Source organism: Lissotriton helveticus, chromosome 6, assembly GCF_964261635.1.
Source record: "Lissotriton helveticus chromosome 6, aLisHel1.1, whole genome shotgun sequence".
NCBI lineage: Eukaryota > Metazoa > Chordata > Amphibia > Caudata > Salamandridae > Lissotriton > Lissotriton helveticus.
In genome coordinates this window covers 1221474175-1221486966 of record NC_136067.1, presented here as the reverse complement: position 1 = coordinate 1221486966, position 12792 = coordinate 1221474175, and the positions used below count along the sequence as shown (strand labels likewise).

The window sequence follows — 12792 nt, the reverse complement described above, 5'->3', positions numbered from 1 at the left end:
GTTTGGTCACTCCGTAGCCCCGTGTGATATCGGCGAGGGGGAGAAAACCCTCCAAGTCAAAGAGATGGCCCGCCGAACGGCAGTCCGTACAACGCCATTGTGGAAAGGCACAAGGATCAGTGCCCGGCGGAAATTCCGGATTGTCGAAGAGCGGAGTGAGCGGGGAGGGGAAAGTCGCCAGGCCTCTCTTGACCACCACCATGTCCCAGGTCTTCATGATGGTGCGTGTGATGGGGGAGCGGAGGAGATATCGTGGTCTATGCTGGCGGGCAAGGAATGGGATCTTCCACAGTGACGTCTGAGCCATCGCCCTGTCCTGAAATAGCCATCTCTTTTCGGACTCAGGTCTGTACCACTCCACCAAGTAGCAGAGTTGTGAGGCTTGAAAATAATGCAGGAGATTAGGGATCCCGAGGCCCCCCTCATCAACACCTCTGTGCGCCACCTGCTTATGCAGCCTTGCGCGTTTCTTTTCCCAGATGAACTGATGGAAAGCGGTTTGTAGATCAGCAAGCGCGCCCGGCGGCGGCAGTACTGGGAGGGTCTGGAAGACATACAAGATCTTAGGTAAGGCTGCCATTTTTACTGCTGCTATGCGGCCTAGCAAGGAGAGGGGTTGTTTCGACCATCGCGTGAGGTCAGCTCGGATTTGAGAAGCAAGTGTTTTATAGTTAAGGGTCACCGTCGAGTCTGTGGAGGAAGTAAGAGTGATCCCCAGGTATGGGAGCTGCGTAGAAGTTTGTAAGTCGCAACCAAAGTCAGGCGTTGGGGTGTGAGGGTGGGCATTGCTGCCCAGGGGTAAAATCAGGGATTTCCCCCGGTTGATTTTGAAGCCAGACACCGCTCCAAAGCTCTCCAGTTCCTCCAGGAAAGCAGGTATAGAGCGGGACGGTCGGTCTAGAGCAGCGATGATATCATCGGCATAAAGCCCCACTACGTGAGGTTCATGGCCGATGGAGACTCCGCTAATGCGAGGATTGTCTCGGATTTTCTGCGCCAGGGGTTCCACGTACAAGGCGAACAGAAGGGGCGAAAGAGGGCACCCCTGATGCGTGCCTTGTTGTATCTCGAAGGGGTCCGATTTAAGGCCGCCCAATATGACCCGGGCCATAGGGTGGTGGTAGCAGCTTGCGATCCAGGCTTGAAAGCGGTCGCCCAGCTGGTACCGTTGCAGGACCTTCTGCAAGTAGGTCCAATCGACTCGGTCGAATGCCTTCTCCGCATCGATGGCCAGCAGCACCGAGTCCGAGTTTTGAAAGTGAGTTTTATCCACGAGGTGCAGTAGCCGTTTAGTATTATCGCTGCATTGGCTCTTTGGAACAAAGCCCGATTGATCCGGTTCGAGGATACCCGGTAGGCAAGGGCCCAAACGGGCTGCTAATACCCCCGTGAATAGTTTCAAAGCTAAATTAAGTAAGGAGATGGGGCGGAACTCGGAACAATGTGTCGGGGGTTTGCCCGGCTTGGGCAGCACCACTATGTCTGCCGCCAGCATGTCCGGTGGTATGGAGCTCGGGCCCTCGAAAGAATTAAACAACCTCGCGAGTATTGGAGCTAGTACCTTGCCGAAGAGTTTGTAGAAGCCTGATGAAAAGCCATCAGGTCCTGGCGATTTGAGCGGTCGGAGGCGTGAGATGGCGGCTAGGACTTCGTCAGGGCGGATAGGAGCGTCTAAGGCCTCTGCGTTTGCCGGACACAGCGGTGTGATTTCCGCTGATTGCAAATACGCGTCGACGGCGGCTGGCGATACTTTATCCTCGCTATACAGGGAGGCGTAAAAGGAGCAGAAGGCGGCATCAACCTGTGTGTCTTCGGTAAGGGTCTCACCGGAGTCATCCAGGAGAGTGGTGATTTTTGAGCGCTGAGTCTTGGCTTTTAGGGCACTGGCTAGAAGGCGCCCGGTGCGGTTGCCTCCTATGTAGTACGTATGGCGGAGACGAAGGGCGGCAAATTCCGCTCTGTCAGTATCGAGGCTGGCCAGTTGAGCCCTAGCGGCTTCCAGCTAACGCCAAATTCTCGGAGCGCAGGTGCGACTGTGAACCCTTTCTAGTTCAGCTACTTGTGCTGTGAGGTCAGCCCTCTTGTCTTTGCGGATCTTGGCGTCAGCAGCCGCGATGGCGATCAGTTCCCCCCTGATTACGGCTTTTAAGGCTCCCCAAAGGGTCGACACCGAGACTGCGGAGTTATCATTAGTGGCAAGGTAGTCCGAAATGCATTTATGGATTTGTTTAATAACGGCCGGTCTCTGCAAAAGGGGTTCGTTGAGCCTCCATGAACCAGGGGTGCGTGGTGTCTTGGGCATACTGAGTGTCAGTTCCGCCACATCATGGTCTGAGAGGGCCGCTGGGACAATGGAAACATCAGTGACATGGGGGACCAGTTCTGAAGAGCCCAAGAAGTGATCTAGGCGCGCGTATGTGTGGTGTACATGGGAATAGAAGGTGAAGCGCGCTGTGTTGAGGTGCGCCGTCCTCCAGAGATCTAGAAGACCCCTCTCCTGCAGCCAGGACCCGCCCGCCTCCGATAGCGCGCCAGTGTCCCCATAGCGGTGCCCAGACCTATCCTTATTCGTGTCCATGACTAAATTGAGGTCCCCCCCAATGAGCAGCTGAGAGTGAGGTGACTGTAGTGTTTCGGAGAGTGCAGTTTTCAGGAATGGTTCCTGACCTGTGTTGGGAGCGTAGATGGAGCCGATCGTCAGTGTTCTATTCCCTACAAGGAAGGTGTAAGCCAGGAGGCGTCCTTTAATTTCACCTACTTTGGCCCCCACCCGGCCCCGGAAACGCCTGGACATGAGAACGGGCACCCCTGCTTTCTTAGATGGAAGAGAAGAGAAGAATTGCTGAGGAAAAGCCCGGGAGCGCATCGTGTGCCAATCTTTAGTTAGGAGGTGGGTTTCCTGCAATAAGCAGATGTCAACCTCTGAGTGCTCCAGATAGGAGATGACAGCCCTTCTTTTAATCGGATTATTGAGGCCTTTTACATTGAGAGACAATATCTTAAGTGTATCAGTCATCATGGGAGAATACGAAGATATCTGAGTTTAGCAGCGTAGGTCGCTGTTGCGTATAGTAAGCAATAGTTAACACCTGAAATCTGTAGAAGTCCCTTGGCATACTGGTCCCCACCCTCGTTCCCCACCCCGCCCTGCCTGCAACACTGTTCCCCCCCCCGTCCCCCCTTCCCAACCATCCCTGAGGAACCTCCCCAACCCCAACAGAGCCCCCCTCCACCCCCTTGTTAGCCCCCCCAACCTCCCCATAACAAACCCCAAAACTAGAACTACTCATAGTCTCAGGCCTACTTGTGTATAACACAGGTCCGTAGAAAGTCAGTGTAGAGGGTGGCGTGGTAGCGGCCGAAGCGGCGGCTCCCCGACCCATCACCCCAGGCAGTTACAGTGTGAAAGAGAACCCCCTGGATAATATTGCCTTACAGATCGGTCACTGTGTTGTCCGCCACCTCCTGCACAGCCACCTCTCGTTCTTGAGCGACTGGGGCTGGGTCCGGTTTCGGGACGGATCTCGGGGATCGTCTCCGTCGCACTGTCTGCCAACCGTCCTCTGATCGCCGCAAGGGGCCATCTTGCGATCTGCTTGGGGATGTTTCTCTAGAGCCTGGTCCTTTCGGCATATCAATGTTCAGTAAAGCACAAGTCTCGTGGAGTGACTTGAGTTGGTGCAGCGAACCTTTCCATTTAAAGATCAGGCGAAACGGGTGACCCAGGAGTAGGGTATTCCATTGTCTCTCAGAAAGTTTGTCGCTATCCGGAAGGATTTACGTTTCTGCAGAGTGATGGTGGAAAGGTCCTGAAAAAGAGCTAAGGGTTCGTCCCGGAAGAGAATAGGCTGTTTTCTTCGGGCCTCTCGTAAAATGCGTTCCTTTAGGGGGAAGTCTGGGAGGAAGGCCAGTATGTCCGGGGGTGGGGCTGGTGCCCTTCGTGCCAGGCCAACCCTATGTGCCCGGTCAATCCGTATCTCAAATTCCTCGGACTCCCCCAGGATCTCCCGGAATAGATCTTGCAGGTACTCGACCATATTGTTCTTTTCGGACTTCAACGGGACGCCACGGACCCGTATGTTGTTCCGCCGGGAGCGGTTCTCAAGGTCTTCTGAGTGCGATTGTAAATCCACTTGCTGGTCATGGAGACGAAGAATCTCCTGTTGCAGCCGCTCCACCTCCATGCTGCGGGATTGATCCGCCTCCTCCACCGACGCCACTCACTCGCCCAGGCCGTCTAGGTCTCGACGCAGCTCCCGCTGTTCCCCCGCCAGCTCCTGTTTCAGGGTTTGAAAGTCATCCCTCAGAGTGTTGAAGAGGGAGGCCAGGAAGGCTTTGGTGATGGGGGCAGTCTCATCATCCTGTCCCTGGGGGCTTGCCGGCGGCTTCGGGGACACCGTTGTCTGGGCCTTCTCCCCTTTTGGCACATCTTTGTGTAGGAGGTCTACGATATTCCGGGTTCCCTTGCGACTAGAGTGTGCCATGTCGCCGATGTGAGGGTCCTTGGAGATCCGATTAGCGAGTTCAAAAGGGGCGCAGTTGGCGCTCCGGCGATGTTGGGTGTAACTCCTGTTGGGGCTGGCGGTTCACCCAAGACCGTCGTGTGGAAGGTGCTGGGGACGGAGTGCGGTCGTCCGTTGTCGGGGTGCCTGGAGGTTGTCAGGTGACAAGCGGGGCCTGGCGTGATATCCAAGGTGGGGGCCTGTGGGGCACCTGGGTTTGGCATTATGGAGGGGACGTTTTTGTGTCCAGCCAGATGCCTCCGCTGGGCCGTGGGACATGCGGGCCGACCGGGAACCACAGCGCTGTCGGTCATGCGCGCGGGGGCCCACCTCAAGGCCCGTGACCCCAGCAGACGGTTTTTGGTGGCGACTACAGGCTCCGGGGGTAGACCGTCCCAGTCAGGACCCTTCTCAGGGGCCCCTGCGAGGTCCAGGGGTGTGGGCCGTAGGTGCTGCCAAGGTGAATGGAGGGGTCAGTTCCGCTTTACCTCCGGGCCGGCAACTGCGCTCCGAGGTCCGCCACCGCTTGCCCCCAGTGCGGCCCCAGGTCGGTGCTGTTCGGGTCCGGCCCCTGGCCGGGAGCAGGCGGCTCTGTTGGGCTCCAGAGGTGAGCAGCGTCGCCCTGTCTAGGTCCCTCCCAGTGCGGTCGCGGCCTATTTAGGCCGGGGCTCGGTCCGGCTCCCTCGGCGCAGCCCACCCTGCTTACTTCTCTGCAGGCTCTCTGTTCCACCGGCGGGGGGGGGGCTTCCGCTCCCGTCACTGGGGGCACGGCGATCTCTCTGGGGTCCCGCTGACGCCCAACTCGCGGGAGCAATCGTCATTCACCGACCTCCTCCCGGACCAGGCCCGAAGCCGGGGGTTCGAGTGATCCGGTCGGCCGTGCAGCCGCAGGTCAATGCTTCAGCCTCCGCATCAGCCGGAAGGCCGCCTCACAGCCGTCACAGCCGTCGCGGCGACCCCCGCGGTTCCGGCGGGGTCCGCGCCTGCTTTCTCCGACGGCTCCGGTCCAGGTTAGAAGGCTTCGGGCTCACTCCCGGCGGCAAGCGGCCGCCATTTTCTCGCAAGTCAGGGCCGGGATCTCCCGGCTCGTCTAATCGGACACCAAGGGGGCCACAAAGTCTGAATCTTCAGCGGGAGGGTATCAGGAGCAGGCTTCAAAACTCCGACAGCAAAACCAGCGATTTTGGGGTGTAGCTCGCTGTTATTGAAGGGCTTTGGTGATCAGGGCCGGAGAGCCTCGCCGAGACACGTCCGATCAGGCCGCCATCTTGGCCACGCCCCCCAAGAGAGCCCCTTTAATATTATGTTTGTACAATTAAAAAAAAAAGGAAAAAAATAATTTAGATAACAAGAATAGATAAATAAATTGATCAATAGAAATGCTTTATGCTTATTATGTTGTTGCAGAGTGCTTGTCTTATACATGTCTATATTTCAGATACTGAAGGGTATTCTTTAGGATAGAAATTGTTTAGAACATTTTCTAGCTATAACTTGGCTGCCTGGTGGTGCCTGGGTCCGGGTGCTTCGATATTGGGGGTTTCCCCCTGGTCGGTTGCCTTTCTGGCTCCTTTTTCCGGCGGTGGGGGCCTTGGTTTTGGCCCCTCTGGTTGCTCCCTTGGGTGCTTGCCTCTGCCCGTGTGGCCCCTTTCTGGCTTGCCGGTGTGGGGTGGCGGTTCTTGTTTTTTGCTGGCCGTCCCCTTCTGGCTTTTTGGGTCTCGGTTCTGCCTGCTGGGTTGGGGGTCTGGTTGGTTGTTCGCCCCTTCCTGCTTTTTCTTTTTCGTCCTTCTTGGGGGCTCCTTTTTGCTCCTGTGGGGTGCTGTTTTCAGTCTGGTGCCCTTTTGTGTTGGTGGGGTTCCGGAAGGCCGGGTTCTCTGCTTTGGTATTTCTCCAATTTTTAAGGAATGGGACGAGGACAGGAGGGACCTGGGGGTAGTGTCCTATTACTTACCGGTAATCTTCATTACTCCTGGTCCCGTTGCCCTCGTCCCATTCCTTACACCCCTCCCTCCCTCCCTGGCGACCGGCCTTCCTGTTGTTGGCTTGGTGTTTTCAGGCTGCATGCTTGGCTGGTACCGCTTATGTACTCCCAGTGGGAGGGAGTGGGTAGGGTATCCCAGCATGCACCTTTTCTTTTTTTCTGTCGTGGAGATGGTCATCTCCAATTTTTAAGGAATGGGACGAGGACAACGGGACCAGGAGTAATGAAGATTACCGGTAAGTAATAGGACATTCCTTTACAACATGGTTGTTACAACGACAGCGTTGTTAACACGCAAACCATTACATCACAAGTCGTTTCAACGACTTGCTGTAGGGGGCGCGCTGGACTTAGAAATAGTATTATTTACTATTCCTACGCCAATTTGTGCAACAGCAGGGAAGGTGTTGGATTCTAAATCCAACACCAGCGTGCCCCCTACAGTAAGTCGTAGAAACGACTTGCGATGTAATGGCATGCAAGGTAACATTGCGGTCGCTGTAATGGTACCACATTGTGGAGACAGCGTTGTATACGCTGTTTCCCCTCCAGGCAAATGGGCATTTTTCCCATTGGAGCGTAGCCCATCCACTAAGAAAAAAAGGCATGTTGTATCTTCTTCACATGTCACTTGGCTCATCCCAGTGATAGCATTCTGTGGCTGCCTTACCGTGCCTTATTAGAGAGCTGGCCAAACACACAACAAGTCCAGCCTACTACGTGCGGTAAGTGTAGCCAGCTGATAAGGCTCTGCTTGACTGCATTACATTATAGTGCTACCATCCACTGGATCATGGGAAGCAAAATGATTACTCTTATAACATCTTCTACACAAAGTTAGGAATTGAACACCTGCAACTACTGTCTTTTCTCAGGCGTGCTGATGCAGACCCCATTGTCAAATAAAAATATCACCTTCCCTTATTTAATTCATACAATGTTAGTTAATATAAGTATTCAATTTGTGAAATTATCATGAAACGGTATTTCCAATTAGTGGGCATTCATTTTTATTTTTAATTTCTGCGCACGTGTGATGTTTCGTGATCGCATTATACCTTTCGAATTGAAAATCCTTATTTTATGTTACAGATTGCCAATAAAGAGCACGAGCTGTCTAAAACATCCTCAAGTGTTGAGCAACTTGACCAGCATATTGCTGCACTGCAATCAAAGCACGAGCTGCAACAGTCCCTCCAGACAGCAAGATGGCAAGAGATTTCAGGCATGGCAAATTCTATGAAGAAGCTGACCAAATCCATGGCCGACATGGCAGTTAGTCTTGACAAATACTAATTTAGGCTGCCTAGAAGTGTAGTGCAAGAATGAGTGGTTGCGTGAAACACTATGGGGCTGATTCACAAATGGAGAAATCCAGACTTTAGAAAGGCTTAAGACTGTTTTAAATCACTTAAACTTTAAGAAGAGATATACCTTGGCTTTAGACAGTCTTTTGGGCCTGATTTACAAAGGGTTGTCCCTGATGTAAGGCTGAGTTAAAAAATGCCTTTTGATTATATTTAGGACACGAACAGCAGTCCTTTTACCTGCTTTCAGACAGTTTTTTTAATACTGTCTTGATTTCTCCTACGTGACTAACAATTTGTTTATTTTCGATTTGCCTGTGAGAAATATTGCAGGCTTCCGAAATCCTATCGAAGTAATGAGTTTTCCAACTAATACACTGTAGGATATGTCGACCTCATATTGTGAGCCACAAATGCGATTTCGCTGCTCAGTCTGTGGTAACCTGGAAAGCATAGCATGCTTTAATTACTCAGTCCATACTCCACGGTTAGAATTTACCTTGAGCGACTGGCTAATTGCACAGTTGAATAAAACAAAAGGTTGCACATGAAATGAAGGATAACAGGCAATGAAGAAAAGGACATTCGTCCCCTACACTTTTACCCAGGTAATAAATGGTGCTTAAGTAGCATGAAAAATATCCTGTACCGAGCTCTTTAGAGGAACTTCTCCCTGATTCTTCTACGTTAGTTTGCCCAGATGTTCATTCAGGGCCAATTTTTGTGGCCATGCTAAGTTTTTTTGGAACTTTCATTTTGTTTAAACCTGTTGATGTAAACTCTTTATAAACTAGAAAACGAAATGAATGGAACAACTACTTTATAATTTCCAAACAACTAAAGGTATTTGGAAAACAGGGATTGATAAATTCGCTAATTTTGGGTCCTGCAGTGTCTTCAAGAGAGTGCTGGAAGCTGAAAGCTAGATGTGTTTTCAGACCTTGGACAGGGAAGTGGAATATTTTTGAACCCTTAGGCCCTCATTACGAGCGGGGCAAAGAGATGTCCCCAGGGATGTCCTTCTGACTTCTGAGTAGCCTTGTGTTACTGGGTTCATGATAACAGATCTGAAACTACCAGATTTGGCAATCCAGGGCATGGAAACACTGAACCCAGAGCCTTGTGTCGTGCTGTGGGCAGTTGGCCCTCCCTCCTTGTGCACAATCTGGTGAGCAGTAAATGCTTGCCTAAGCTCTCATGTCACCTACGCTGCCCTTCCACCTCCCTTCTAGCTACATCATGGGTCTCAAAATAGCCCTGCACCCATTTCACAATTGCCCCAAGTAGAAGTAATAAGTGTGCACATTTGGGCCCATACATGGAATTTGGGCAGGCCTTGCTCCAGGAAGTTTTTTTTGGGTGGGCCATGGGTGCATTCGGGTGGGCCACTGCAGGCCCGATTTGCCACTTGTATGTCTAGCCAGGCCTGCTTCAGGACCCTCCTTTATCTCTCCTTACTTTTACGAGGGCCAGTAAAACACATTATTTTCTTTCCAAATCTCTTTCTAAATGTTATCACTCTCAAAAAGTGATTTTCCATGCAATGTCTCTTTGATCGGAAGAGGAGGTTTCTGAGGTGGGAGTATGAGGCAAATGACACTTCTCAGGCTCTCCCTCGTGACCTCTTCCTCAGATTCCCTCACGGTCACCCTCCTCAAGTGCCCCTCATCTCTCCATAGCCCCTCCCCCTCATGACCTCCTCCTCGGATTCCCTCACTACCACCCTCCACCAGTGCCCCATATCTCTCCATAGCCCCTCCTCAATTACCTCCTTCTCAGATTCCCTCACTGCTACCCTCCGCCAGTGCCCCTCATCTCTCCGCAGCCCCTCCCCCTCATGACCTCCTCCTCGAACTCCCTCACTGCCAGGATCACCAGTTTCTCATCTCTCCATAGTCCCTCTCTCATATGCATTTCATTTGTTGTATAGCGCTATGCATAGTGTAGGGTGTCACAGTACTTTACACACATCATGCAGAGACAATGAATCATGCAAGTACGTAAATCAGTCTACAGGGAATGTCACATAAACCAATGAGGGATACAAGGTGTAGGAATCACGTCATCCATAGTGGTGGGCAGTATATTTTAAGAGGGTTTCGTCAGGAGAAACACAAACTCAGGATTTAAAGGGCACTCTTGCTTGGGGGTTGGCTTTACTAATAGATATGTATATATGCCCAAACGAGCTATTTTTAGCAACATTGGAATAATGAAAGATCTGGGAAGTTCTAACTATATCAAAACATAAAAAAAGCTACATTCTAACTATACCATTCAGGTTTACATGCAGCTCTTTGAAGAAAGTTCATAGGTCACTGTCCTATGATAGGATTGTAACTTCTGAACTGCAATTAACTCAAGAAGCTCTGTGACAAAGGCAGTAACCCACTGAGCTATCCTCATAACATACAGTTTATCTGCATTTCAAAACTACTAACAGACAAAGGATTGCTCTCCAGCAGGATTATTAATTACCAGAGTTATCCTGACATTTGTTATTGTAAATGAAGCATGCATAACGTATGTGGCTTGCTGGGCCTTCCCTGATTTTAAAAGGAAGACCAAATAGTCACACATTACCTTACCTGCTGGTTCCTCGAGATCTGATAAGCAGCTTCGGAGCCAGGGAAGGTGACTCAGGAAAAACAAACTTTTTTCTCCAGTGTGGAATAGTAAAGGAAATATCCAGGCAGCAGAACGGTTAAGCTTACAGTTAAGTTTGCCAGGTGCCAAAGAAAGGATTTGCCCCCTTCCCGTGACCCAATTGTACTTGCACGAGTGGGCAGGACACAGTTCACTTTTCTAAAACGCAATGCGTGATTGGGGGTGCCTGTGAGAGAATCCAGGCCCAATCACGCAACTCCTAGGAAGAAAAACAGAAAGTTAAAGGAAAGTGGCCATTTACTATTGGCCTTCGAGATGGCTCTGTCAGGGCCAGGCTCATGTTTGGGTGGGCCTGGCCCATCCAGTCCATCCGCTAGAAATGGGCCTTAATTGAGGCCAGGATTTCCAGATCTGTGTGTTATTCTGAAGGAAATACATTGAGAGGATATCAACTTGGAATCAGTGATTCTGGCCCAATCACATCACCACACCGAAATCCTGGGAACTTAAAACTAAGGTCTTAATTGGTAAACAGATCCTCTAATCAAAGGGTCGCTAACTAGTCTGAGAAGCAACTCAAAGCATTCTGTTTTTTGATAGTGGCGCTTTATTAGATGAAACATTATAGGCATGAACAATCATGAGGACATTGGGCCATGGGAATCTACTGTGCCTTAATTTGCGGCCTCTTGCAATGTTATGTCTTTTTTGTTTAATTTTGCAACTGATTTTACAATTTGTAACCACGTGGGCTGGGCTTCTCCTCCATGTAGAAGGGCAGCTAAGAAGCAGTAATGGTGGACATCACAAATACGTCAACTTTATGTTGACAGGTAGCATCCTCCATTCAGGCGAACTGCATGCATGTATGTCTTGCATATTTTTTGTATTCACATATGAAAACTGTGATAACATGGATTGTTTGTATAACGTATTATCGAAATGGCCACAATAGAATTGTTAAATTTAAATGTAGTTAAGAAGCAGTTGACATTTTTAAATTGAGTATCCTATCCTACAAAATTCAAATTAACACCGCATTTAAGATTAAGTTGAATTTTACTCCAGGATCATACTGCATTTGCCAATCAGTACATAAGATAATCCCTAGTTACATCTACGTTGTACACACCACTTTGAACTTTTGCCTATTTGGCAGACGGATCTGAAGAATTTTGGAAGGAACGGTAACAATGGGGTTGATTTAGACCTTGGCGGATGTACCACCATCTGCCAAGGTGGTGGTCACCTCCTCTGCCAACTCTGCTTGACTGCCATCCACCAAGTTAAGATATCCCTGTTAAGATCTTGGTGCCAGCACAGGAGCTGCCACCATTGCGACTCTAGTGACGTACAAAATGTTTGGTGTGTGTCTGCCAGGTTTCTGATGACCACTCAACAAACGTTTTGTTTTTCAGTAACAAACTTAAAAAGCTGGAGCTTGTACCTGATAAAATAATGAAATAATGGGTCCTGATAGCTTTCTAATAGGGTCTGGGTCATTCTTTTTTTCTATTTATGACCACCAGGTTTTACCTGGCGGTGACAGAAAGGGACATCAGGCCATCCGCTCTAAATGGGGTGGGTGGTCTGAAGCCCCTAATTTGATGGCCCCCTACTCAGTTGGCCCTTCAGAATAATTTTTCTCACTGCGGACCCATCATTTGACAGTCTGTTTGACCCATATTTGAGCTAGCGCAATGAGGGTTTGGCAGACAGGGTACTCCGTAGCATTTGTAATGGACTGTCCTGTTCACCGAACTGTATATACAGCCCTAACTGGTTTGCCAATTAGTTGTGTTCGAACAATGTGTGGAGGTTGTATCAGTCAGCTGCATTAAGTTTTTTACATGGTGTTTCTGTTATGAGGGTATTATAGATATATTGTTTCATATAATAGAGTCAATGTATGTTCCACCCACCGAAATGCTTGTATTTCCATCAGCTTTGTGTATGTATGTAAATGTTTGTATGTTGTGCAAACCTAGCCAAAAGGGAGCGGAGCACTGTATAGACTCAAAGTCAAGCATAAAGTCAATGAGTGATACAAGGAGTAGCTGAGTTATGGACAGTAAATACATTATCTTGTAGTGTTCTTAGAAGAGCAGAGTCTTCACCTCTTTCCTAATTTGGAGCAGAACTGGGGCAATCTTGATGGATATTGGTATGATCTTCCAGAACTTGAGTACTATGAAAAATTGGTTTATTAGTTGGGGTAGAGTGTAACCCACCATAAGAAACAAGGTGACTATTCTTGTTAAGTCCTGTAAAGGTTTCAGTAATTATAACTGCAGCTCAACCCCTGATAGCTATGACACCGGGCAGACAGGCGTAACTTAAGAAAGTGTGTAAAGCATTTAGAAGTACCAAAACAGTTAAAACATTAAAAACACAA

At 49.9% G+C, this 12792-nt stretch overlaps 1 protein-coding gene across 1 annotated transcript in view; it reads left to right on the top strand.

Annotated features, from left to right (window-relative positions):
• Positions 1-8837, top strand: part of LOC144763373 (uncharacterized) — an 851355-nt gene extending 842518 nt beyond the window's left edge. The window contains exon 9 of the mRNA XM_078648937.1: positions 7576-8837. Coding sequence (XP_078505063.1) covers positions 7576-7779 — 204 coding nt within the window. The 3' untranslated portion in view covers positions 7780-8837. The remainder of the gene's footprint in view (positions 1-7575) is intronic.
• Positions 8838-12792: the final 3955 nt, after the last annotated feature.